General features: G+C 39.7%; 3 protein-coding genes across 9 annotated transcripts in view; 1 reads left to right on the top strand and 2 right to left on the bottom strand.

The window, feature by feature from the left end:
- Positions 1–6,307, bottom strand: part of STK36 (serine/threonine kinase 36) — a 31,272-nt gene extending 24,965 nt beyond the window's left edge. For 3 of the 4 annotated variants that reach the window (XM_087712916.1, XM_087712905.1, XM_087712913.1), the window contains exons 1-7: positions 6,256–6,307; positions 5,266–5,350; positions 4,750–4,867; positions 4,348–4,488; positions 2,750–2,827; positions 1,896–2,026; positions 1,556–1,805 (exon numbers count right to left, since the gene is read on the bottom strand). In XM_087712916.1, coding sequence (XP_087569042.1) covers positions 1,556–1,805; positions 1,896–2,026; positions 2,750–2,827; positions 4,348–4,488; positions 4,750–4,833 — 684 coding nt within the window. In that variant the 5' untranslated portion in view covers positions 4,834–4,867; positions 5,266–5,350; positions 6,256–6,307. Of the gene's footprint in view, positions 1–1,555; positions 2,027–2,749; positions 2,828–4,347; positions 4,489–4,749; positions 4,868–5,265; positions 5,351–6,255 lie in introns of those variants that run through there. The other variant, XM_087712924.1, reaches the window with a different exon arrangement.
- RNF25 (ring finger protein 25) lies at positions 6,299–15,844 on the top strand. Its single transcript, XM_014063082.2, has 10 exons — positions 6,299–6,413; positions 8,206–8,277; positions 8,604–8,706; positions 8,814–8,881; positions 11,290–11,359; positions 11,470–11,541; positions 12,030–12,170; positions 13,383–13,472; positions 13,951–14,085; positions 14,473–15,844. The coding sequence occupies exons 1-10, from the start codon at positions 6,364–6,366 to the stop codon at positions 15,166–15,168; spliced, it is 1,497 nt and encodes a 498-aa protein (XP_013918557.2). The 5' UTR covers positions 6,299–6,363; the 3' UTR covers positions 15,169–15,844.
- A 749-nt stretch (positions 15,845–16,593) lies between these two features.
- BCS1L (BCS1 ubiquinol-cytochrome c reductase complex chaperone) lies at positions 16,594–26,374 on the bottom strand. 4 transcript variants are annotated; one of them, XM_014063061.2, is made up of 8 exons: positions 26,300–26,374; positions 24,336–24,720; positions 22,415–22,554; positions 21,994–22,188; positions 21,746–21,809; positions 20,032–20,201; positions 19,052–19,169; positions 16,594–17,024 (listed from the first exon to the last, which is right to left on the bottom strand). In XM_014063061.2, the coding sequence occupies exons 2-8, from the start codon at positions 24,653–24,655 to the stop codon at positions 16,751–16,753; spliced, it is 1,281 nt and encodes a 426-aa protein (XP_013918536.1). In that variant the 5' UTR covers positions 24,656–24,720; positions 26,300–26,374; the 3' UTR covers positions 16,594–16,750. The 4 variants fall into 4 exon arrangements, with proteins under 4 accessions (XP_013918536.1, XP_013918534.1, XP_013918537.1 ...); XM_014063059.2 differs by having other exon boundaries at positions 26,264–26,346; XM_014063062.2 differs by lacking the exon at positions 26,300–26,374 and adding an exon at positions 25,529–26,104.
- Positions 26,375–26,410: the final 36 nt, after the last annotated feature.

The following is a 26,410-nucleotide window of genomic DNA, read 5'->3' as shown; positions in this document are numbered from 1 at the left end:
CCAAATTATTGGGAGGGAAGCACAACAGCCACTCGGTCTTGTCCGGGTTGAGTACCAGTTTGTTAGCGCTCATCCAGTTCTTAACGGCCTCAAGACCCTGGTTCATCACGTCCACCGCTTCATTGAGTTGGCACGGGGCGGACAGATACAGTTGCGTATCGTCCGCATATTGGTGGTATTTTATCCCGTGCCTCCGAATGATCTCGCCCAGCGGTTTCATGTATGTTAAATAGTAGGGGGGATAAGACCGAACCCTGCGGCACCCCACATGTTAGGGGCCTCAGGGACGATCTCTGCCCCCCGACCAACACCGACTGCGACCTGTCTGAGAGGTAGGAGGAGAACCACTGCAAAACAGTGCCTCCCACTCCCACCTCCTGCAGTCGTCGCAGAAGGATACCATGGTCGATGGTATCGAAAGCCGCTGAGAGGTCAAGGAGAACCAGGATGGACGCATAGCCTCCATCTCTGGCCCTCCAGAGATCATCGGTCAATGCGACCAAAGCGGTTTCTGTGCTGTAACCAGGTCTGAAGCCAGACTGGAAGGGGTCAAGATAACCATATATGAGGCTATCATCAGCACAAGACATCTTGGAATATAATTTTTGTTTCCAAGTTTAAATTTACAATTCTCAAAGCTTCAGGAAAACTGTGGCTTAAACAGTCAGCTGGTTTCAGCAAAATATTGCACAGAAATATTCTTTAAGAAACAAATACATTTGGAAAATGGTGTATTTCATCTCCCCACCAAGAAGCTAGGCAGGACCTGAACCAGCAAGAAGGAAGAGGTTTATCTATTTGGAACTGTTTGAAATAGCAACAAGAGTTATTTTATAATGGCAGTGCAAATTTTAATAACCTGGATAGCATCAAATCTATGTAGAGCAATAGCTTGAAGTCAAGAAATAACAGAGGCTAATCTTTCAAAATACTGTTTAAAGTCTTCATGTGGGCTGAACACAGATAGCAAACAGTGAAAGAAGGTGAAGAAATCACATGGACCAAAGAGAATATAGGAAATGTTGAGTGTAACAGGACACTGAAAGACTAAACATTCTAGGACAGTGGTTTCCAACCTTTTTCATCTCATGGCATACTACAAGCTGTTAACATGTGTGCATATTTTATAAGCAGGACTTCCAGGTCATACAACCTAAAAGTTCCATGATGTCACAGGTTGCTGGGACCTGAAAGGAGTCTCAGAGAAAGTCTGACCCATGTGATGTCACAGAGATGGAGTACTGGCTGTGCAGTTCCACAACATTTCTTTGTGACTCACTAATGTGGCACCCTTGTAGACTTTTTGTGGTACACCAATGTGCCATAGCACAAAGGTTGAAAAGCACTGCTCTAGAAGAAAAAAAGAACATATGCTTTCATATCTATGGAGATTCTCGGTCATCCAGGTGATGGTTGTCCCAAAGGTGCTTTTTCAAAAGGCAACTGGACTTTCTGGTTAAAGTCCAGTTGCCTCTTGAAAAAACACCTTTGGGATGCCTTCATGTAGAAATCAACCTTAATCTTACCAAGTGGAGTTGGGGAAAAAAAGTGTTACCTTGAAATGAGAGCTCATATTTTTTGGCCACTTGACTGGGTCTTTGATGATAAGGCTGACCAATTGGAAGATGCTATTGGTGTAGAAGGGCGGAGTCCCCACGTACAGTTCATACAGAATGCATCCCACCGACCAAAGGTCAGCTGTATGGTCGTATGGCTTCTCTTCCACAAGCTCAGGAGCCATATAAAGTGGGGTGCCCTTGATAGATGTCAATACCATGGTTTGAACGCTCATTGCCCGGGCAAACCTTCCAGAAAAGGGGGGGAAAAACAACAACCAAGATTTTTCAGTGCTTAGATCAGGAATTAGATGTGGAGGGAGATCATAAAATGCCTACCCAAAATCACAGAGTTTGACCACGCCTCCTTTCCCTAACAGGATATTCTGAGGTTTCATGTCACGGTGTAGGATCCGGTGGGAATGCAAGTAATAGAGTGCAGAAATAAGCTGAGCAGCAATAACTTGCACCTGAAAGAAATTGCAATCCAAACCCTGAGAAGAGGCGTACTTACTTACCATTGTGAAAACTTCTCCCAGTTCGAGTATAACACTTTCAGACTTTTTATATTCTCTGATGATGATACTTAATCTAGTATCTTCCCCAAGAAACTGTAAAATCATACAACACTACCTATATTACCCTATTTGCAGGCCAAGCATGCCCTCTTAATTAGAGGTTTTCTCTAAATGTACACTGTGATATTTTTTTGGGGGGGGGGTTGGTGTAAGAAAGGAGCTTGAAATCACAGAATGTAATGTCCTTTAGTGATACTTCTCTCCATTGAAGGACATCCAGATTCAACCATGAACAACACCTGACAAGCATTTGCTTGAAGATAAATAGGCTGAGTTCATTCTTTAAGAATCCACATTAGTCTACTGCACTGTGGTCAAAATTGACCTTATCATCATTTGTTCTAGTATTTTTCCTGGTAAAAGACAGATGACTGGACAGCACTTTTTTAGTCTTCATTATTTATGTTTTGAGGGCTGTGACAATTATTGCCTCTTTTCAGTCTTGTGATTCCCCATTCATTCTTTGCAGATGCAAAGACTCATGCCATGTACACAGCATGGGGCACATGACCTAACAAGATCTGACCCTTACACTATTACAGTATTCTTCTCACTCTGTAATATTTCTCAGCTTGGGCACTTATTACTCCAGTCTAACTCTTCAGCTGCAGTTACCTGTTCCTCAGGCAAGTTCCCATCATCTTCAAGGATCTGAAAGAGCTCTCCTTCAGCATAATCTGTCACCACAACCACCTAGCAGTCAAGAACCAGAAAAGTAAGCCAATGTAGTCATTCACAAAGAAGCACAGGAAAGAATACAGTAACACTATGACTAACATTCCTGCACTGAGCATAAATCTAATTAACAGCTACAGAATGACTGTAAAGTCTTATAACATTTAAAACATTTCAGAAGCCTTTTGAGAAATGGAATCAGAAGTTAACATCAATAATGTCAACTGCAATCTTTTTTGTAGGGATAGACTATGTCCAAAATATGTTTCTGAGGAATGGCAGAAGAGAAACAAGTTTTATCTGAGAAGACAGAGACAGACTTGAAACTGGAAATGGATCTACAAATGACATAGAAAATGACATCACATCGGACATCAAAAGAAATAGTTTGATGTTTTAAAAATAAAAAAGGAGTTGTACATAGTAAACCAAGAGAATGATCTAGATAACATTTATATATTGGATTTACAAAAGAGGTTTACTAAAGCTTAGATAAATTTTGTGAGAAGGAACAAAGTAGAAATGAAACCAGTTTTATGAGATTACTTGAATGGACTAAAAATTAAGATTGTTAGAAGTAAAAGAAAGGAATATAAAGTTGATTATTTTTTTTTAAAAAAAGTCTGGATAGTGGACATTGCAGTACCTAGAGACAGTGCGGGGGGAGGGGGGAGAAAGAACTAAAGAAAATTACAAAATATAATTGTGACAAGATATAGCAAAAGTAGTACCAGTAGTAATAGGTGCCTTGGGCGAAATTCCAAACATTTCCAACCCGGTTTGGCATTGACAAAATCACCATTAATCAATTGCAAAAGGGAGCTTTACTCTGAAACCCATTGAGAAATCTACTGGTAGCCATTCCCAGATTTTTACAAGAGGAACATACTGTAATCCAAACATTCTCAGTGTCAAGGTTCCGACAGATGCCCTAATTAAATCAGGAGCCTCGAGCCAAGCTTCAAAAGAAATCCAGTTATTTATTAGAAGCTTCACGTCGGCATGTTCCAAGTGAAGCCAACTCTGACCCCACGTAATTTACGGCCCAGGCTTGACCCTGTTTCCTCCCCTCCCCCCAGAGTGTGTCACCAGTCACATTCGTCAACGAAGCAATTTCATGGATTGTAGAGATCACTCCCCTCTGACCACTGTGGGTAACCCCATGAGACGGCCTTGACAGAGATATGTCTGGAATGTGCTTTTGTTTTTGGCTGCCGTGCTGCTTCGCCGTAGCTGCAAGTTGGTTTTCCCATCTCCCTTGCCTATGGCAATTCGAGAGCAGGCCAGGGATGCTTTGCTAGTTGACACTCAGGTTGGTTGAACACAATATAATCGCTTTATTGGGAAGTGAAGGAAAAATTCATGCGCTCTAGGACCCTCAATCTTCTTGAAGAAAGTCTTGTTACATGACCGGTAAGAGTACACATTGATTTGATGGCACATAATCCATCAGAAAGGGCTTTAAAGATGAGCAATGCACAGTTTTTCCTATTTCTCCTACACTTAACTTCAAAGTGATTTTGGCAATATGTTTTCACCTCTTTGTCAGTTTCAAAACTGTCAAGCATCTGGACAATGTTGGGATGATGAAGTCCCCTCATGATCTCAATCTCTCGCTGCAAATTCTTCAGATCTTTCTGAGATCGACCCACTTTAGGAATAAACTTCAAGGCCACAACCTATAATGTTTTAAGAAGAGAAAAAGCTGGAGAAACATGCTAAATATTTGCCTTCTTTCCAAATTTATTTGCAAATATCTTTTTCTTTCTCAATTATGTCCGCATTAATAACACATAATAAGATTTCTTTGCATGTTATGGAAGCCCAGATAATTGGGGCTTAGTCAATGAATCAGCGCTAATCAGAATAACTGAACACAATCTATTTGTATAACAACCCCCGCTGAACAGTCAATTATCACTTTTCTCTTTTGCTCTTACTTGTGCGCTATATTTGCGACGTCCTTTATAGACTTTTCCAAAAGAGCCTTCTCCAACCATTTCCAACACATGATACTTGTCCATGATTAGTATGTATGGAAAGGGATAAGTGCATAACCTGTTGAGTGCAGAAACAGAAATGTAGCTCCTGCAAGTTGAGTTATCAGTACTTCCCTCTGCCACACTCTCAAATTGACTTCTTTTCTTCTCTAATAATTTTCTTACATTTGCCCTTTTCTCGTCTGGATTTTTCATAATTCTGAAGTTGCCTCCATGTCAAGTTATGGTACATTACATACATTTTAGATTCTTCTTGTAACATGTAGCTTATTAGATCTTTGCTGAGCAATACTGGCATTATTACATTTCTCTATAAACTAGATTCTGAAAGAATATCTACCTCTACTTCAATTAACATCAGTGAAATTATACAAGCTCTCTTCGCTAGCTTACATTTTTTTCCCCTTTTTCTTACTGGAAGTCTGGTCATTATTAAATGTACCATATCTTTCTAACCTTTGTTCAGAAGCCTTTTGATTTGACAGTGTATCTCCCAGTTTCTAGAAACTTCATTGGGCTTCGATGATTTCCAAAAACGGTCCTAAAATACAAGACAAATCCCATAGAATTGTAAAACCAAAGCATCCAGTAACACTGAAGCATCTTTGGATGACTTTTCGTAGCACATTTCTTTGGGGTGCAATACATTAAGCAAACAAAATCAAAGCTTTCTGCTTTACTAGTCCTTCAAACTGGCAAGGAAGAGGCTCTCTTGTTACAGCTCTTTAGCAGCTGCTTTTAGAAGACTCAAGGAAGATTGTGAGAATTTATAGATTGCATTTTACTTTTGTTATTTATTTTGATGCCTTTGTCTTCTTTTTATCTGACATTATTTCATTATATGTTCATTTTATATATTTTTTTAATCAGCAACTTTTCTCAAATTTCAGTTACCGCACAATTTCAACAAACATAAAGTTCTTCCCAAGGGCACCTACCCCACCTCCCTAATTTTTACTGTATTTTCTAACACACACCAAACCCACAACAGAGAGTAGAGACTTATTCTCCAATAAAGAAAGTAGGAGATGACAACTGCAGCTGCTGCCAAAAGTTCCTTTGGCTTCATCCCATCCCGCTTGGACCTTTTTCTTTCTGAAATGTTTGCAAAGATGCATTGCAAGCAAAAGGCTGCAACCCTTTCATCTTAGAGCGGTGTTTCTCAAACTCAGCCACTTTTAAGCGGTCAGGACTTCAACTTCCAGAATTGGGGGATTTTAGAGAACACTCATCCACTGCTAGGACTTACTTCTAAGTACTTGCGCAGAACAACTCACAGCAAAATACCTCCATCCCTCTTCCCTTCCCTCAGACCCACCGACTCGTCTGCACCTGGGGGGAAATTGCCAAAGGTCTCCTCGCGAGGAGGGGAGCGATGGGTTTAGCTCCGTATCTCATAAGGGCGGGGCGGGGGAGAGAAGCCCGCACGCTGCAGACACCCGTTACCTGCCAAGCGTCAGGCGACGGCGTCGTCGACCTATCGCCTAGCAACTCCCGGCGCCGGAAGTACTCGTGTTCGATGTAGGCCCTCTTTCCGGTTTTGGGCTGGCAAAGATGGCCGCGGCAGGTGAAGAAGAAGAAGAGCAGACAGGAGGGGAGGATTGGTAAGAGGGTGGTTGGTGTCGTTTTGTTCGAATTACCAAAACTGGGTTCTGTACTTTCTTCCTTCCCTCTGCTTAACACCCCCCTCTCTCTCTCCCTCCCTCCCTCCCCCCCTCCCTCTCCCTCCCCCTCCCTCCCTCCATCTATCTATCTATATATTTTCAGCCTGGATGTCAATTAAGAGCTCATAAGGAAGCGGAGAGTTTAACTGAGAAGTTCTAATTAGTCTCTTGTCTCTGAAAAATACTAAAAGTATTGATGTTGGGGCAGGTAGATCTGCGCTGCAAACATCCGCACCCACCACTATGGGCAGCAAAAAGTTGGTTATAAAGGCTTAGGCTTTCACAGCTGGCCTCAGTGAAGCGGTGATGAGCTTTCGGGCTGAATGGTGAAACGTCAGGACAAAAGCAAAGTAAATGTCTGTGGAGATTCTCAGTCATCCAGGTTATGGTTGTCCCAAAGGTGCTCCCCCCCCCTTTCTTCTTCAAAGCAGAAGAAGCTTTTGGATAGAAGCAAAACGTCTTCAAAGAAAAAAAAAAGTCCAGTTGCCAATTGAAAAAAGCACCTTTGGGACAAAAGCCAAACAATCTTGGTCATTGTGCCTGAAAGCTCATTAGTGCTTCAAAGAGTTAGATACTTCTTGCTGCCATATAATAGTAATCTGGATTTTTGCAGCCTACGTATGGTAGCATTACTTTGGTAACTGCCAGGTTGAATGTCCATGGCGATTCTCAGTCATCCGGTCATGGTTGTTCCAGAAGTGCTTTTCTGAAATGCAAGGGGACTTTCTTGGTTTTAATCCTTGAAAACATTTCACTTCTTATCCAAGAAGCTAATTCAGAAAAGCATTCTTGGAGCTATCTGCCAGGTTGTTTTTTTTCCAGCTAGAAAAATTGGCTTGTAATAGATGACAGATTTAGTCTGTTTCTTTTCCTGTTTTCTTTACTGAATTATATGCAGATATTTAATCTCGGTATGATTTATTTCTTTATATTTGTAGTGCATAGAGTGCAATGTTGTTTTTTTATTTTGCTTTCATGACAAATTAGAAAAAGGGAGAGATATAATACTGTTTCAGAAACAGCGTTTAGATACAAAAAAATAAGAGGTTTGACTCAGAGATTCAAGGAACAGGAATTACATTTTATTCAGTTTACTACTAGTTTCCTTAGTGAGTAGTTTCCTTTGTTTTGTACTTTGAGATAAAACTCTTCAATATTTCTTTTGGAAATGCCTTTCCTTCCTACAAAGAAAGAAGGAAAGCAGTTACATTCATTAGCTATACAAGTATAGGAAGTAGTTATTCTAAAAAAAATACTTTTCCCCTCCTGCCCCCATTTATGTATGCTATAAACTTAATACAATCTCTCTTCATCTATTTTGCTCTTGTTCTTTTGGCCATTGCTGCATAAAATTAAAGCAGTTGACAGAACTGGAGCTTTTGAATACAGATGTGGTTGGAGTGACTTATAGAAAGCTACCTTAGAAAATAGCAGTGTAATGATGACTTTGATCTTTATTGTAAAAATAATGGTGGTATTCTAATCCTGGACTGGAAATTTTGCCTTTTCTAAAAAAATTAGTTTTAGGGGCATTTTGTAATTTCAAATTATTTTATATGATTACTACAAATACCAGTTCCCAAAGTGACCTGTTTTAAAGAATCAGTTTCTGTTACTCTTTTGAAAGGAGCTTGCCTGCTTTACTATTGCTGTAAAACACATCTTATACTATGCAGGTAGAAGAAATTTAAGAAAATGAGATATACCTGTAATATTATTTCTTTTTCTTCAGGGGTTTGAATTCAGAAGTGGAAGTTTTAGAGTCTATCTATTTGGATGAGCTTCATGTGTTTAAAGGAAACAGGTATTTGCTTTATTGTCAGATGTTTTGTTGGCTTACAGGTGTAAAACATAACCAAGAAGAGTATTAATGTATAAATAGTTATAAATCAATAAAACTTAAGGGCAGATTTTCATATGGATGATCTTCTCTGGCATACATGATGGAAGAAAGGAGTAAAATTGACAGATCACTCCTATATCATTTTCCAAGTTACATAGATACAAATCCTTAAGATTATGAATTTCTTAAAATTCTTAAAGTCACCAGTGTAGAATTCCAAGGTGTTACTTTTTAAATTTGTTCTCTTTTCTGACAATTGACTTTAGCTTGTGCCTCTCTCACACTAGATCAATTCCCTGGGAAATCTCCATCACCCTACACCCAGCAACTGCTGAAGATCAAGATTCTCAGTATGTCTGTTTCACCCTTGTATTGTCTGTGCCTCTGCAGGTAAATATCTAAATGCTTTTTTTCTTAGTTATTTCATCATGGAATATAGCTATACTATATATTTACATCTGTGCTATATATTTACACTTGGCTTGGTTTCCTTTTAGTATCCAAATGAAATACCAAAGATTGCTATCCAGAATCCTCGGGGCTTATCAGATGAACAGATCCAAAAGTAAGTACTTTGATTTTTATCATCAAAATTATCGATTAGTTATGCACTTCTTTTGGAAGTGGGTTTCTGATACCCATTTTTACTTCTGTAGTTCTGTTCCTTAATATGTAGCTGTCCTTCAGAGGAGGAAGATAATACAAGGTAGTTTCTATATATAAAATACATTTCTGGATTAACTGGAAGACAAAGATTTTGCTTCCTGAACCCTTTTGAGTGAATCTTGTAGATTTTTGGCTGCTAATCATGAAAATAACCTACAAATTTAACCTATCACATACGATTTTGTAGAAATCTTTTGGTTTTATACAATAGTAATGTATATCCTTCAGTACCTGTTGGCTATGCTGCACACATTTAAAAAAATGAAAACATGGAACTGTTGTTGCAACACAACCGTTGTGTATTCCAAGTATAACTAGCATATCTTTGGATATCTAAAAGTAGTAGCTCTGCTGCTTGGGATGCAGCTCAGATATACAAAGTACTGTTGTTACATATGTAAACAGGACAACAGTGGAAGAGAGTCTCATTATACTAAAAAGAAATGCCCAGTCTGAAATAATTTGGTTCTAGGAAAGAAAAACGTGGCACATGAAAAACTTGTTGACTCAAGAAAGATAATCCCCCCTCACTTCACATAAAACCCGGATTGATGAAAATTTTTGTGAAAGTGATGAGCAAGGAAAGTGTGAAGATTTTTGTTATTTGAGACAAATAACAAATTGTTTCCAAGACTAACTGATACCAAGATCAAGGAAGGCATTTTTATTGGTCAACAGATCAGATTCACCATCAATGACAAGCAGTTTGAAGGTCTGATAGTGCAGGGATGGAGAATTAATTTTCTTATGGGACTACAAGAGAAGAGCCTTGCAGATGGTTGAACCAATACGCTGAATTTAATTCTGCTCAATATTACTTTAATTGCTTTGTAAAAACCAGTAAATTATATGATTTTTATTAGTTCTTCTGGTAAAAATACATATTATGTCTTATTTACAATTTATTTCTAATTTCCAATTGACCTCACGTGGGCCAGATAGGGTCAAGCAAAAGGCTGTATGTGACCCAGGGCAGAGGTGGGTTCCTACCGGTTCTGACCTGTTCAGCCAAGTAGGTAGTAACTTGGCCTGCCACGTCCCCAAACTGGTTCTTTCGGCGGTGCCTATGGCAGCGCCATCTTGGTTTTTGCTTCTGCACATGCTCCGAATCAACAATCAGAACTGGCCATAGCAGCAGCCAGAACCCACCACTGACCCAGGGGCAGTAAGATACCCAGGTCTGTGTAAATGGGACCAGAGAAAATTGCCCAGAAAGCATCTAAGGATGTCATAGGGAATTTTCTTGGCGACTAACAAGCATTATCTTACGTTCAACTGCTTGATGAACTTCTTATAACATAAAAAACCACGAAATGCAACATGGCGCTGAAGATTCATTTTCGGTATCCACATTTGGATTTCTTTCCCAGAAATCTAGGTGCACTCAGTGATAAACACAGTACAGGTTTTCATCTGAACATTGCCACAATGGAAAACCGGTATCAGGGCAACTGGAATCCATCAGTACTGGCTAACTATTGTTGGACACTAGAGTGAGATGCATCAGACACGGAGTATAAACAAAAATCAGCAGCAAAATACTTTTAGCCCTGCTGAACTCATGCAGTGTGTCGGAAACATTATGCACTTAAATATAGTCATTAAAAGTTAATTTCATGTTACTCAAGATTCCTGTGTGATGCAGTCATTCTGAAATTATATTTGTGTGCAGTTTGAAGAAGACTCATAATCACCAAAACTTTTTGAGGAAGCAAAAAAATTACCATTCAGTATATGGAATTTATTTTGGAAGTGGAGGTTAAAGGAGAAATTTATGGAAGGAATTTTTGATCAGCTAAAGCACAAGATTGACAGAATTATATGCTCCACCTTTCTTTACTCCTGCCTTACCAATCCCTGTAAGGCCTTGCCCTTTTCTTTCCCTTTCCTCAGAGGGAACTCAGAAAGGCTGGGCAACCCAAGCTGCTGTTGCTGCTTACCAAATGAGGAGGGAAATGTACCCCTACCATGGGGTAAGTTGAGGTAGCCTTGCATTATTAAGTCACGATCATAGATTCATTTATCTCATGGCAAAGGCAGCTTGGGTTCCTTTCCTGTGCTCTTTCCACAGGTTGTAGTAGCCTACCCATATGACATAATATACTGAGAGTATAGTTATTTCCTATTGTCATTCCTTTTAAAGTGCTTGGAAGTATCTTTTTGTGTGCAAGGCTAGAGATTGCAGTCTCAGAATAAGCCTGTGCTTGTATTAATGTTCAGCTTGTCACTGTGTTTAATCTATTTAGCTACTCTTACTAAGTATTGCCCTCTGGTTTTTCTTTTGGTTCCCCTTTTCTGCCTGTCTAGAATTTCCCAGACACTGCAATGTATTGCTGAGAGCCAACTGGGTACACCTGTGCTGTATGAACTAATAGAGGTAAGAGGACAGGACAGAGACCTGCAAGGGTGGTGGTAAGGAATGGATTTAGCTTGGACTGCCTCTGCTTTAGGATGTGAAATTACACACTGGCTTTTTCTCTCAACAAGAAGGGAAAAGAAATCCTCACAGACAACAACATTCCTCATGGGCAGTGTGTGATTTGCCTGTATGGCTTTCAGGTAAGAGCATACTGGACTAGCATCTTTTTTACTATTATTTTGGGAATTAGAGGAATTAAAATCCTTGACAAAAAGGAGAAAAAAATGAAATGTTGGTGAGCTTCTTGAAAAGATGCCCAGATAGGAATCTCCTAGTTGTGATGCAGTTAACTTGATGCAAAAGAGAAAAATGGGAATTTTAGAACAATCGAATACGGCATAGGAGTTTATTAGGGTGCATACTCCTGTTTCTGTAGCTACTTGAAAATGCTACCCACCCACCCACCCTCAGAAGCAGCTTTTCACCCAAAGGAACAGAATATAATATTGTGTGGAATAAAAAAATAAAAAAGCCATTAGTTATATGCAGAAAGTTTTATATGAGTCTTTGGAATTAACCTTATAGAAGTAGGATTTAAATGTAGCAAACACTGCTCTCTGCAATATTTCCTGAAAGTATCATGCTCAACTTAATGTACTCCTGAGAATCTGTTCTTTCATCTTCACAGGAGAATGAGGCTTTCACCAAAACCACATGTTACCATTACTTCCATTCACGTTGTCTTGCTAGTTATATAGAATATATGGAGAAAGAAATCAATGCACAAAAGAAAGAAAGAATGCAGCATTTGACAGCTGTGTCCAAAGAGGTAATGAATGGTTTCCCATTTTTCCCCTGCAACTGTTTGACTGCTCTTTTCTTCAGGAATGGCTTCTTAGTTTAGGACAATATTACCAGATTATTTCAGTTTGTTCAATTATGGCATTGTGAACAAAATATTGGGGATAACAATGGATTTTAATGAAATTATTGCTAAATGATAAGCAGCTTCCCTCTTACTGATGCAAACCCTGTGTTTTCAATCATCATTTTCTATATGTAAGGGGGCAGGGAGCTTTAATCAGTGCCTTAAATCTGGGAAGAGTTTAGTGCAGTGGTAAAGGCACTGGACTAGGAACTGGGAAACAAATTCTAATCCTGCCTTAGGCACAAAGCCAACTCTGTGACATTAGGCCAGTCCTTCTCTCTCAGCCCTAGAAAGAAGGCGGCATTGGCAAATCACTTCTGAAGAAATGTTGCCAAGAAAACAGCAAGGGCCTATCCGTATAATCACCTTAAATCAAGTCTGACTCAGGCAATGAATAAATAAATAAATTCTAGAAATATTTTGATTTAAACTTTGTGGGAGATGAATAATATGTCTTTCTCTCTAAAGTGTTTTAGTAAGTTTCTGTGAATAATCTTTCTGGTTTTGTTAATAGAAGAACAAAAACCATGTGCATGAAGAACACATTCCAAGTTTTTCTTCACGTTTTGACCAAGATGGTTCTTTTTTAGTGAATGAAAGAGGACGAGAATATGTTTTATGTTCTGGATAATTCTTTTGTGGGACATGTTGTTTGCCACGATATGAAATGATCCTCTCTTTCTTCCTCCATAATAATAAGAGAGGAGGGCAGCACTGACTGCATCTTTCTCTGAGATTACAAGAATTGTGGTAGTTAGTAAGATTGCTGCAGCAGAGCAAAAAACAGAGGAAGCATGAAATGCCAAGTAGACTCCACCATGGATAATAACATAATTGGTAGCATGCCATACCGTTTCCTCTCTGTTGTGGCACTTGGGAGGGCACTCTTAGGAAACCTAGGTAAAAAGCTTGGGATCCAGGCTTTTCCATTAATACTGAGTGCTGGGATAATTGTTTTTGATTGAGAAGTAACCATGGAGTTTTCTAGAATTCTAAGGGAGTTGTTATGCACCAAGGCAGAGCATCAGAGTATGAAGGTAGAAACAGAATATCCTATTGTGTGGCCTAATTACATGATGCTCATGATTGCTTCTGTCATCTTTTCTTGTACAGGATATTGAAGTGCAATGCCCCGTGTGCAGGGAACCTCTCGCGTATGACCTTGCCACACTGCAGGCAGCACCATTACCCCAGCAGTCACTGGTAAGGAAAATTGGCAGCCAGACCTTTTGCATGGAACCATTATTGTTAAAAAGATGGGACAAACAAGAGGCTTGTGGCCTAAACCACTTATATATATCAAACCGCCTTAAGAAATCTGATACCCCTAAATAGGTTTTGCTGAATTATTTCCAAATAGTGACCTCATTGGAGCTCTTTAACTCAGCAGGGTGTGGGAGGGACGGAGAAACAAAAAGGCTAAATGTCCACAACATGTTCTCATTCTCACTAGGTATAACAGTTTTTAGCTATGTGCACATAGCCTAATGTGTAGTGCAAAATCTAAATAATTTTTAATGCTCAGGTTTTCCAGGTAGATCTAGGAATTATAAAGGTTTTAGTGTAAGATGTCTGGGGGAAGGAGGTCTGCCTAAATCCTTGTCCTTCTAGGAACATTGTCAAGGTCTCTAAAGGTTCTACTTGCTACTCTCCTGAAATACAAGCTGTTGTTCCCCCTTAGGAAATATACCAGCCTGACCAACAGACAATGCAACACAGAGAGCAGCTGCGTCAGCACTTCCAGAGGCAGCAAGAAAAAGGTGGCATCATTGATGTGGAGCTGGAGAGAAATCGCTATTTTGTTACCCTGCAAAGGGTGAGTGGGTCAGCAGAATAGAAGGAATAGGGGTTATTAAGGAAGGAATGAAGAAACTGAATAATATCCAAAATAAGGAAGCTATTAATCCTCTTTGCAGGAAAAGAAAACCTTTTTATGTGGCTGCCACTCTAGGAGCACAAGAGTTGACTCTGATACATCTTAAGCAATTCCATAAGTGTCTTGGGTAATTGATTAAGACTGAAATCTCAAAGCCATTTTGGATGGCTGTTGTTGTGAAGAGCACATTCCAGCCTCCTTGCAATGAGACGCTTATTACAGGATCAAGCTGGAGAATATGAGTTTAGTGACACCAATATTTTAGCCCTTGCTGCGTGATCTTTCTGGTTCATGTATTTTATCCTAATATGTTCGTTTTCTTTTCAGCCCTCGGATGTCAGGGAATATGACCATACAGCCATCTCAGAAAATGACCTGGGAACTAAGAATGAGTTGAAGTCACCAGCCCTTTCAGAACACACTCAAAGAAGTACAACACCTATGAACGATGAGCTAAAAAATACAGATACATCATCTGTTACTTTGCATCACCATAATAGGAGAGAAAGAAATCGAGGAGAGAAGCCATCTTTACAAAATCCTAGCTGGCATTTACATTATAAGGCATTGGAGATGACAACAGGAAAGTATGTTGAGGAAGAATCTGAAGCCTTAAGTAGGAGATCTAATTGGAAGAAGGAAAGAGGGCGGTGGAACTATGGGAGATTCAACCAAGATATTTCAAAATCTTACAGCCAAAACCAGGAGCCTTCATTCTTGGATAAAAAAGATTTGTGTGCCAAAGATCTCCCATCAGCCAAAGAAGAGAAAAGCTACATGGACAAGTGGATACCAATGCCAAAAACTCAAGCCACAAACAGAGAGAAAGTGGACATTTGCCATGGTGAGCTCCGAGGACAGAACACATGGCAAGGTCAGCATGGTATTCAGTACTGTGAGAGATGGGAAAAGACCAGAGGGAGAGAGTATGTAACTTATCCCAGAATGCCAAGAGGTCGGGGGCAATCCAGGCCTAAGCCACGGAAAGAACTTCAGGGCCCAGAGACAGAAGGAAGTTCTTAGCTGATGGCAATCTAGGAAGAGGACACTGATCACTTTGTCATGTTGCCTTTCATTGACTCTTCCTTATTTTATGAGTGGGGGGGGGAACCCCCAGCTGTCTTGGGAGTTTTCTCTAATGCACTGGCAGTATGTCTGGGATGGATTCAGCTTGGCGAAAAAAGTATTCTGTTTTGTGAGGATTAGAATGCTGCAAAGGGACAAATGCCTAATTTGAGAGAGCAATAAATGACAGTGAAATAGAGTTTACACGTATATTGAAATATCTTCCAGCAAAATGGAGTTGTTTTAGTGGTTGGGAGGTGAAATCCCTTAGTTGGAAAGGCCATTGGAAAAATGCACTGTTAAAACTCTTTTAGAATTTTTTTTTTTAAAAAAAAGAGGTACGGGTGTATTGTCTAGGGGTTTGGATCAGTTTTGCCACATTACTTACTATTTATGGTCACTTCATGCTAAAAATGATGGCAAAAGAGTGCACTATAATATCAGATAAATTTAGAAGTAGCCCTGGGAATTAATCCTACTAATTAATCCTTTTGTGTGTAAATGGTCCTCTGAACCCAGAAGTCTGCAAATAAGCTGCATACTGGGATGTGAGGGTTGTTTTTTAGTGATCTTTTCACTACTGTCAGTAACAAAGTACCTTTTATTTTATATGATTAAACAGTTGGTCTCCAGAGTTTTGAGATTCTTGTATTTCAAAAGAGATTACACTGAGCCTTCAGTTCTAAATGCCAGTATGCCAGAAATATAAAAAGCAATGCAAACAGTGATTTCTTCTCTTCTACCATTTTTGGCCCAAATTTGTTGTACCCAATCTTGGGATCAGAGGATTGTATTCTACCACAGTAGTGGAGAGGGGAAAATGTAAATGTGTTTTTGCACCCACATACATGTTATTCAATAGTTCTCAGAAATCAAAATTTATATCAATATAATTTACAGAACTTTTGTAGGATTATCATGCCTCACAAATTGGTGTGCTAGTGAAAATGATCTGAAAAAAATATGCTTGGTTCTTTAATGGTTGAAAGTAAGAGTGGCACGAGTCTTCCTTGGCTGTATTTGATGGTATTCGCAAGAATGGACTGGAACAGTTTATAGGCTCACTGTGCTCTCAGTAAAAAAAGTCAGTGGAAGTCAAGCAGATCCAGAGCAACATAGAGCAATGTGAGCTGCTCTATTTCAATATCATATTCTACAAAAAGCATTTAACCCTTAATGCTACCAGACAGATTCCATTTACTCGAAGCAAAATTAAAACCAATCTATTTGTAGTCTGCCCAGGTATCCAGTTAACCTGGAGCCTGTAAGTTGCTTGAAGATGGCCCTAAAGCCATCCATTCTGAAGAACCAAGTGCCTTCTCAGTGTGTTACTAAGTGGTTATTGAGGCAGAGACTCGTTTGGAGAGGAGAAGAAAGAAACCATTCAATCTGAACTCCAATTTATTTTTAAGAGATATGCAATGAGATTGTTTGCTTTATTCTTTATTTTTTACAAAAAGGACCACCTCACTGAGGCAGAAATATTGATGGAATCACCCTTAGTTACTGGGTGCTGGGTGAACAGCCCAAGAAACCACATTCAGTGTTTTCTCAGTGTTTGTTCAGATGTAAGCATCTTCACATTCTGAATGGCTTTAACTGGGTCTTCTTTGTGTAGCATGAAATGACCTTGGAGTTGTGCAGCACTGATTTGATCAGAGACGGAAAGGGCTTGTTTAGCAAATTGCTCAGCGACAGCAGATGGCTGGTCCGGATAGAATCTCTGGAACATCTGTTTGAACTGCCACTCCGAACAATGCCCAATATATTGTTTGAGGTCTACTCGGCCTGGGCGAATCAGTGCTGGATCCAGCCTGCAGGAAGTGAAAAAGTAACAAAGGAGCTCAGTAAAAGTTTAACCTTGCAAATATAGCTTCCCTCTTTACACCCAAGCCCAAAATGCTATTTCTAAAATTCCAAAAAGAACAAAGCTAAAAAAAAACCTTCTCTTAAAATAAAATCTATTTTATCTGCTATGTATAGTTGGCCATCAGATTCAGAAAAAATATAAATTTGGTGGCCAGTAAATATATTAATACCAATAGAGGTCCTATTTTAATTAAACATTTTAATTTTTTCTCAACTGTACTACATCAGTCCAGACTAAAGAGTCCTGCACAGAATAAGAAAGAACTATAAGTTATGTAGAGCAAATGTAGAATTTTAAATAATTGTGCCCATTTCCACTTCACACAGAATAACTATGCAATACTTCATATTCAGGTCTGATTCATTAAAGCAGCTGCATCTATTTTCATAGCTATTGCACATTCTTAGAATCAATCACAGATAGTTTAATGAGTCACTGACAAATGTTATACTTGCACTTCCATATACTATAAACCTCCTTTACAGTATCATATCTAAAACGTGCACAACCTACCACAGACATATTCTTCCTCCTCCTCTATCACCTACAGTACCTTGAAATTACCCACCTCTTTGCTACAGTTCTAGCAGCCAATATGGAGCCAGGAAAGGTAACAGCGAAAACCACATGTATATTTTGCAGGTTCAATGTTGCAAATGTTTCAGATCATGACCAAGGCCATTAATGACAATGCCACTGCCAACACATTTCTCAGATCACAGCACCAATGCATAAACATAATCCCACTTTTGACCAAATTCAATGTCAACTGACATAACCTTATCTAACAACTCAGCCTTGTCGTTCCATAACATTTGACTTATGGATCCTTTCTCAGCAGGTTGTATGGCTAGCGCTGCCCTATGCTTTGGAAGAAAGCTTAAAGTTACACAGGTAACTTCTAGGATACTTTGCAAGAGCCATTCTTTTGCTTCTTTGCAACTTGTTCCTAGTTCTCATGGATGGAATGAGAAGTATGGTGTTTATTCTTTGTAAAAGAGTTGTATTTCTACTTCCTCCTCCTCCCTACAAAGGCAGAAGGTGCATTTCTTGTTACTCACAAGGAATAGGATTCAACTTGTCCCAAATATTCTTGAGCCACCAAAGCATCGTTTCCCAATTTTTCCAGCGAGGCAAAGCAACAGAGGGGGAGAGGGATGGTTTTGCATGTGCACACTGTTTTCACAAATGCAGTTTTGCACATATGCACTTGTCCACCACATCTACGGGCCAGTTCCAAATGAGCTGCGGTCCAGCATTGGGCCGCAGACCAGGTGTTGGGGACCTTGCATCAAAGTATCTAAGAAGGTAAACATATTCCTTTGTGCACACCTGCTATTCTTTTTTTTTGATCCAAGTGGAATCCTTCCTTCTTTAAAGAGAATTATTCCTCTCCCTCCACTGATAGGCTGTGTTTACTATACAAACTAGTTTCCTCCCAACTCCTGGATTATGTGGCTAACTGATTTATGGATTGGGATAACTATTTGCCACTCTTTGACTTTTCTCCTGCTTTCTCATCCAAAACAATGCTATGTTTTATTGTCAGTCAGTACTTAACCTTAGGAGAGTTTATACCTTTTCTGTCTTTTGAACAAGAGGGACATCATAAGCTTTTCTTAATGATATGCTTGGATATTGTATAAGTTACATGGGAAGAGTTGATTTATGTTATCAAACCATTAGAGTTTCCACTGCCTAAATCAGCATTTCAGTGTGCAGCTGATACAGGGTATTGCTGAGAAGAATGCTATGACTGAAAATTGATAAATTGGAAGAAACTCTGGGAATGCAGCTGTTTGCTTTCCTACTCTGTGGTTTTGATTTAGCAGTTAGAGCAAAAACTGCTAACTAGTTATGTCACTCATATCAGCAACCATTCTTACTTGGCCCCTATGAGTGTTCTCCTAAGTCAAAAGGTGGCCAAGTTAGTAACACCCACTTATCCCGTTTTTGTGCATCAGTTCTAACCTCTCCACATAATTGGTAGTCATAAACACTAGTCTGGCTTCAGAAGATGCTACGCCATCCAACGCATTGAGAAGGCCACTGAATGTTAAGCGTCCCATGCCTTGATATGCAACAGATTCTGAAGAGAAAAAGCAACAGAAAATTATTCAGAAATACGAAACAAAATAAAATTAACAATATGAATAAAGATATATACCTTCTGCCTGAGGTATATGTCTTTAGGAAAAGATTTACCCAACCAATTGGTTTTACAACTCCCATAATTTCTATTCCCACCATTCACTACCCCAGGGGCAAAAACATATTTTTTTTCTCTATCAATGGCTGCATTCTTTCAAGGGTACCTGAATTAAGAATTTGCAGGTTACCTGCAGATAGAGTCGAAGGGTTACAAATACGGCATTAATTAAGGCTGCTAAACTATTCCCTTTCTCTTTTGCTATGTGAGAGGAGGGAGACTACTATTATTGTTAAGTTCTGAACTGATTGCTTATCAGAGTGATCATTAATATGGAGTCAAAGCAAAAGTGGATGACTTGCAGCCCAATTCCTGATTTTGTAGTATTTGGGTCACCTTTCAATCATGGCTGCAAAAAACTGATGGTGTTATTTTCCAACCACGTTAGAAGTTGGAAACCATGCATTTCATTGGAACAGATACAAAATTAGCATGTATTAAATTAGACATGTCATTATTAAAAGGCAAAAAAAATTCCACCACTACCCCATGCTTACATACATATGTGGTGCTATTCTAGGCACTTTGGAATCCACATCCCTGGAAAAATGCTAAATACAGCCCTTGGCCATGAGGGGGTGGCTTACTAAAACTAAAGGAAAACTGCTCCAAAGAGGCATTTCATATGATGCCTCCTTAAGGCAATTATTCTGTTACATGTCCAAAGTTAGGCTCCAGCTGGAATGAAAGAATAAGATAATTTGGAATAGGAAGCAAGAAGGAGCATGTGCCCCTCACTCACTTTCAGCAGCAGGGTCCCGACTGACAAAAGCCGCATCTATGTCTTCCAAGAGAATAATGCTCTGTTGTGGAGCTACACTCAGCAAATGATTGAGGCGATCATCTGAGAGACTTCGATCACTCAGGCTCAGAAGACAGATGCTGTACTGCAATTCGCCAGCCAGGGCTGTGCTGTAATAGATAGGAATTTCATTATAGAATGTAAGCACACAAGAAAAAAGGGGTTGAAAACAGGGGGGGAAAGCTGAGCTCCTGCAAGTTCCTCTCATAATTAAGATACCTTTGTTTGCCCCAGATCTATGTAGATCTGATACACAGATGGAAGCACCATGGTAAATTTCTAAAGTAGCCCAAACCACTATTAAATAAAAAGGTTCAGAGTAAGATGATATTACCTAGAATAGCACAAGCAACTTACCATATTTTTCAGACTATAAGACGCACTGGAATATAAGACACACCATGATTTTCAAGAGGTAAATTTTAAAAAAAGTTTTTGCATTCTGCAGGTCTCCCAAACCCTCTGCATGCCTCGTTTTTTGCAAAAAAAAAAGGGGGGGCATGCAGAGCTTTGGGAGGCTTGTAGAGTGCTCCTGGGGGCTGGGGAGGGCAACAACGGGCACCGTTTTTCACAAAAAGGGTCCATTTTTCGCAAAAAAAAAAAAAAGGCGTGCAGAGGCTTTGGGAGGCTGGTACAGTGCTTCTGGGGGCTGGGGGGGGGAAACAAACAAAAATGATCCATTTTTTTCTCATTTTTGCCCTTCCCAGCCCTCAGCAGCACTTTGCAAACCTCCCAAACCCTCTGCATGACCATTTTTGCAAAGTGGGTGGGGTTGTGGTAAGCCAAAAATGCTGTATTCAGTGTATAAGATGCACCCAGATTTCCCCCCTCTTTTTTAGGGGAAAAAGGTGCGTCTTATAGTCCAAAAACATGGTAACTCTTAAGAAAATCTATTGTGACAAAAGATTTTTTAGAATTAGATTCTCTTGAGAATTATATACCCTTTTCCCTGCAACATCACAGCTCCAATACTTCTTGTTTTCTTGACCTATATATACTATATTCTCTCTAGGATTTCTTTTATCATCACTTCCAAGAAGAGATACTCTACAGGTGAATCCACTTGAAGCAGTTAAAAACAGAAAATTCTAACTGTGCCATAGTTTGAACCAAACACACTTTTGATCCATTTAATGTAGCTTGATATAACTCAGCTTGCAGGGAAAGAGGCAATAAGTATCAAAATTGTATGAACAATTCTGCCCCAAATATCACAAATTGTGAGGAAAAGAGACAGTAAGTTAAAAAGTTAAGAATCATTTTGCTCCCTGCTGAAAAAGTATTTCTAAATCTACAAACGTACCTTTCTCACTTCACTTTTATGCCCTGCATTTGTAAAACTTACTTCCTAATAGAATACAGTTGACTGCCATTAATTTGGCCTTTAAAAAGGTCCTAAAACACACTTCTGTTCTAATTGGTCTACCAATTATTAATTATTAATTTAAAATCATTTAACCCTTTTGCCCAAATGACAATTTAATTCCATTCAAACACAGGTTTTATCACTTTGAGATAACTTAGAATCAAATCAAACCTCTTCCAATTACACATTGGGATACAATATTCTCAAGCACTGCTAAATAAGGATGGGAAGAAGGGACACTTTTTCAGAACAGGTTTGTTACCAAGACTATAGAGAGCCCAAACTTACATGAAACTGCTCTTGCCACAACCTGGGGGCCCATACAGTAGGTATCCTCTCCGATAAGGTATTCCTATGGAAAAAAGAACTAATGAGAAGACACCATTCAATTATCCAACTTCCTACTTTATGAGTTATAACCATACTATAAAAAGTATATGATAATTCTTCTGCCACTTCTAAACAAAGAATCAGTTTTCTAATGATTATCAGCTTCAGATGTTTTATCTAACTGCCAGCCTATGAAATGCACTCACCTCGATCAATGTACCACTTGGGGTTATCAATGAAGTCTTTCACATCTTGCACAATTCTGTCTGCTATTCCTTTGTCAAACACGACAGAGGTGAGTGGACGTTGTCGTCGTGGAAAACCAAATGGCCGCCATTCAGCAGCCATTGCTGTATACATTACTGTTTTGCCTTCTTGCTGTCTCAGAGCCAATTCCTTGGCTGAAGAGAAAGTAAAATGTTGATTATACAAAATATTTGGATATAAATCAGAAGAAATACAGGACAAAGCCGAAGAAACATCCCCATCACAAGAAACAACAAAGGAATCAAAATACCACGTAGAAGAGATAGCCTGTTTAGACACGATGTCCAAATCTGGTTGGTTTGGGACTTTGCTGTGAGCAATATTCCATTCAAGGGTGCTGGGGGTTGGGTGCTAACATACCTTCTTGCAGGATGTTAAAAAAAACATCTCTTTTATTGCCAACTGCTGTAAATGTGACAGACTCCCAAGGAGTCCCTGTGTGGAGATCAATCATCTGGTTCTCCCGGTTACGTTCTATACGGATCCACTTCTTTTGATACCTGAAAGTAGAGGAAAGAGCACCTGAGCAGGAAAACCTTTTCTGGACTTCCACCTCCAGAAACAGCCTTTTCCATGTCAGTTGATGTGTAATCAAACAAGAGTTAACTTAGGATTTATTGCATTTTTCAGAGTATAAGATAGATCTTTCCCCCTCAAAATAAGGTGAAAATCTGGGTGCATCTTATACGCTGAATACAACATTTTTGGCCTCCTGAAACCCCTCCTCCTTTGCAAAAATGGTTGTGCATAGCCTTTAGGAGGCTTCCAAAAACTGGCTGTTTTTTTGGCTTATTCCACCCCCCCCCAGCCCCCAGGAGCACTCTATAAGCCTCCTAAAGACTATGCATGCCCCCCTTTTTTTTGACAAAAACGGCCCATTTTTGCAAAAAATGGGCCGTTTTGGTAAGGTCTACAGAGAACAAAAAAAAATGTTTTTAATCTTGGTGTGTCTTATTGTCCAGTGTGTCTTATAATCCGGTGCGTCTTATACTCTGAAAAATACAGTATATATGTTCCATATGGCCAACCAAAATATGCAATGGTAGAGATAACAAGGAAATGTCTTTTGTGACTACCTACTCTCCCAATCTACAAGCTTAAAAATTTCTCCTTATACAAAAATATTTGAATTTTGCTTTTTGCCTGACTTTTTTTGCCTGAATTTCCATTTTTGCTGTTTACTCATGCCATATAGCTCATGTTCCTCAGGACTTTCTCCAGCCTTCTGAAAAAGGAAAAAAAGGAAAGAGAAACTTGTTCTGTGCATTTTCTTCTGTTCATGTAGCAATATAGTCTACAGCACTGCAAATAAAAGTTATCCATTCAATCAGTTCTGCTTATTTAAAACGTCCCTATTCCATTGTTGAAAGTCCTCAACATATTGAAAAATAAAACTATATGTATATAATGCAAACCACAAAATTGTGAAAAAAGAGATTTAGCTATTAAAATAACCAAACAGCATTTCAAAATATTTTACAATATCTTAAGTTACCTATTATTTTGTATCATCACACTCTGAGTTGGAGTAAAGAATGGATCTAATTGTATGCTTGTTTGCTAGAAATCAAATAAGCTTACAAAAAAATTCAGTGCTTACCTGATACTGGTTAATCATAAAAGATAAACAAAGTTGAACCTAGTTAATAGTTAAATCAATTCCTATTGATAAATCAGAAAATAAAAATAAAAATGAAACATTGGAACTGATTAATGGAAATAAAATAATCAAAAACACTGCGGAATACGGCAATAGCATGATTGCTTTAAAAAAAAAACTGCACAGATGCGCCCACAAAATCATAAGGATTTAAGCTCAGCTCAAGGAAGATTTTATCTTACCTTTAAATCCTAGAGTTCAATGGGATTTATTCTTAAATATGGAGGCATAAGAGTATAGAATAACAGCATGATCTTTCAAAAAAATAAAACAGTTGCTGAAACAAACATTTAGCCACACTGTTGCAAATCATTGGCATAATAACTATCCTTTTGAGATTCAGCAGAATACAGAATTTGCTCTCAGTGCACCCTTGTAAATATCCATTCTATACTCCTGCACATGCATTTTGCTGTTTTCTTGATCTTTGCCTATTTTGCAATTTTAGAAATTGAAGTTCAGGATGTAGACATTTAAATTTACTTTCTTCTGTAAGTTGTGCCCTGCAAACTCCTGTTTATTGCCATAGAAGTATTTGGGAGTTATTGCAAAATATAACTATTCATGTTCACAACGTTCCCACTACTTCCAGTCTGGAGATATTTCACGGTTCTCCCTTACCAAATGAAATGATTCCCAAGGCTGGGAATAAAGTCAAATTTTGTACTGACACGGCCACTCTCGTGTTGCAGGTAAGAAGTCTCCACGCTCAGGTGCTGGGTGTGCTTAGCATGGTGAGATATCCAGTTCAATAGCCAGTGGTAGCTCTTGTCCCTGCCTGGCACTTCCAAAGTGATCATATAATGCCGTTTGAAAACCATCATGCCAACCTGGGCTCCCTTACGTGCCAGGGCCAAGGCTGTGCCCACACCAACTAAGCCAAAGCCTGCCCCAAAGTATGGATTGTCTTTTAGGGCCAAGACAAAGTCAGAAAAAGGCATTGTGTGCAGGAGGAGCAAATAATGCCAAAGTTAAATAATCACTCGGTGTGGCATTTTTTTTAAGCCTGAAAAATAAGAGAGAAAGCAGGTAAACTCATGAACAAAAAACATGAAAGGCATAAAAAGCTTGCATCAAATACACCAGACTTTTTGCAATGTCTAGAAGGCAGACTGCCCTCCAGCTGGTATTACACACCATTCATTTAGCGTACTGCAGTTGCTTAACAAACTAAATTCAGAAATCAAAGAGAACTTGGTCTCTAGTCGCTGATACAAAACAGAAGCTGTACTGATTAATAACTGTCCTTCACGTCTTAAAATAAATTGGGGAGAATCTCCTTGGATTTTTAGCTTAAAAAGTGGCCTCTCTCTCTCTCCCCCCCCCTTTCTCGCGATCTACTGGAAAAAGTTGCAGCTTCATGCAGATCAAGGGAATGAGAAATCTGTCCTACCTTACTGCAAACCGGAGCTTGATAAAACCCCACTTCCCGTGTACAGTATACTATTAAAGACACATTATCTCTCGCTTAGCCGTCCTTGAGCGACCTCCCCCCCCCCCACCTTGCAATCAGAGTCGCCCTCGCACTACTGTGATTCCACCTGATCGGAAGAGCCTCTTCAGCCTCTTGTCCCAAAGCTGCTTTTTTCCAAGAGGCAACTGGACTTTCTGGATTTCCTTGGAAGACGTTTCGCTTCTCCTCCACGAAGCTTCTTCAGAGCTGAAGAAACTTCTTGGATGAGAAGCGAAACGTCTTCAAAGAAAAAAACAAACTACAAAGTCCAGTTGCCTTTTGGAGAGAAAAAAAAAACACCTTTTGGGACAACCACGACCTTGGATGCCCGAGTATCTCGTCTTCAACCTCTTGTTCCTACCGAGATAGCTCCGTGGCATGCAAGAGTCAGTTTTATAGAGCATTTTTTTCTCAGCCTCGTTGTCTTTAACGCGCCTGGACCAACTCCCAGAATCCCCCATAATTCTGGCCCTTGAAGGTCACAGGTCTTAAATAGTCCCTGTGGTTGAAACAACGGTTTAATTAAAATAAAACGGAAAGGAGCCATTTACTCCTCCTCGACTTTTATAGGCACGGTGGAACCACTTTGGAGCAGGGGTCCTCAACCCCCGGGACCGCGAGCCGTTCAGAACCGGGCCATGGAAGAAGCGGCGAGGCGAGTGCACGGGCTCATCATTCCCACTTGAGCGAGCAGCGGGGGAGCACGTGCACGCTCGCTGGATGCTCGCGCGGAAACATCTCCTCCCCTCCCCCATCCCGGTCCGCAAAGACGGGAAGGTCGAGGGGGGGACTCTACTCTAGAGTCAAGAGCTTTACAATCAACATGATTAGAAAGCAGAGCTTCGTTATGATTAAAGATTAGAATGGGCGACTCTAATAATTCCCTAGCTCTATCTTCCATCTTCGCTTCGGGAACCTTTCTACTTTCTATGAAATTATCCTGCACTCTATGGTTTCTGGGAAAGCGTTTAAATTCCCGGGTTCCTTTATCACAACCTTCACCGCGAGGAGTCCGGATGTCGGGACTTTGATTTGAGAGGAGACGACAAACTCTGCACCCCCCGCCCACATTTTGCTTTTAAGTTAAGACACCTACTACCGCCCAGCAGTGATAGGAAGACGCTCTGCACACCTCGTCTGTGGCGCCGTCTCCGATCCCCCAACGCCGAAGCCTGCGTCAAAGGTTAACCATAGAGTTGCCCGGGGAGAGCGCGGACGAAGCAACAACAAAGAGGGCGGGGGG

The sequence above is a fragment of the Thamnophis sirtalis genome, unplaced genomic scaffold (assembly GCF_051295495.1).
Source record: "Thamnophis sirtalis isolate CommonGarterSnake01/CBP01778 unplaced genomic scaffold, rThaSir2_p1.2 scaffold_1, whole genome shotgun sequence".
Classification (NCBI taxonomy): domain Eukaryota; kingdom Metazoa; phylum Chordata; class Lepidosauria; order Squamata; family Natricidae; genus Thamnophis; species Thamnophis sirtalis.
The sequence above is the reverse complement of the archived record's forward strand: the minus strand, read 5'-3'. Positions and strand labels throughout refer to the sequence as shown.

What these genes read in the sequence shown, in the direction of transcription:
- RNF25 (XM_014063082.2), top strand. Translation starts at nt 6,364, where the DNA reads ATGGCCGCGGCAGGTGAAGAAGAAGAAGAGCAGACAGGAGGGGAGGAT. An exon ending in TATTGTCTGTGCCTCTGCAG is followed by an intron (nt 8,707 to 8,813) that starts GTAAATATCTAA and finishes GTTTCCTTTTAG; the next exon opens with TATCCAAATGAAATACCAAA. An exon ending in TGCTGTATGAACTAATAGAG is followed by an intron (nt 11,360 to 11,469) that starts GTAAGAGGACAG and finishes TCTCTCAACAAG; the next exon opens with AAGGGAAAAGAAATCCTCAC.
- BCS1L (XM_014063061.2), bottom strand. Translation starts at nt 24,655, where the DNA reads ATGCCTTTTTCTGACTTTGTCTTGGCCCTAAAAGACAATCCATACTTT. An exon ending in CAAGTGGTACATTGATCGAG is followed by an intron (nt 21,810 to 21,993) that starts GTGAGTGCATTT and finishes TTTTTTCCATAG; the next exon opens with GAATACCTTATCGGAGAGGA. An exon ending in ACTACCAATTATGTGGAGAG is followed by an intron (nt 17,025 to 19,051) that starts GTTAGAACTGAT and finishes CACTTCCTGCAG; the next exon opens with GCTGGATCCAGCACTGATTC.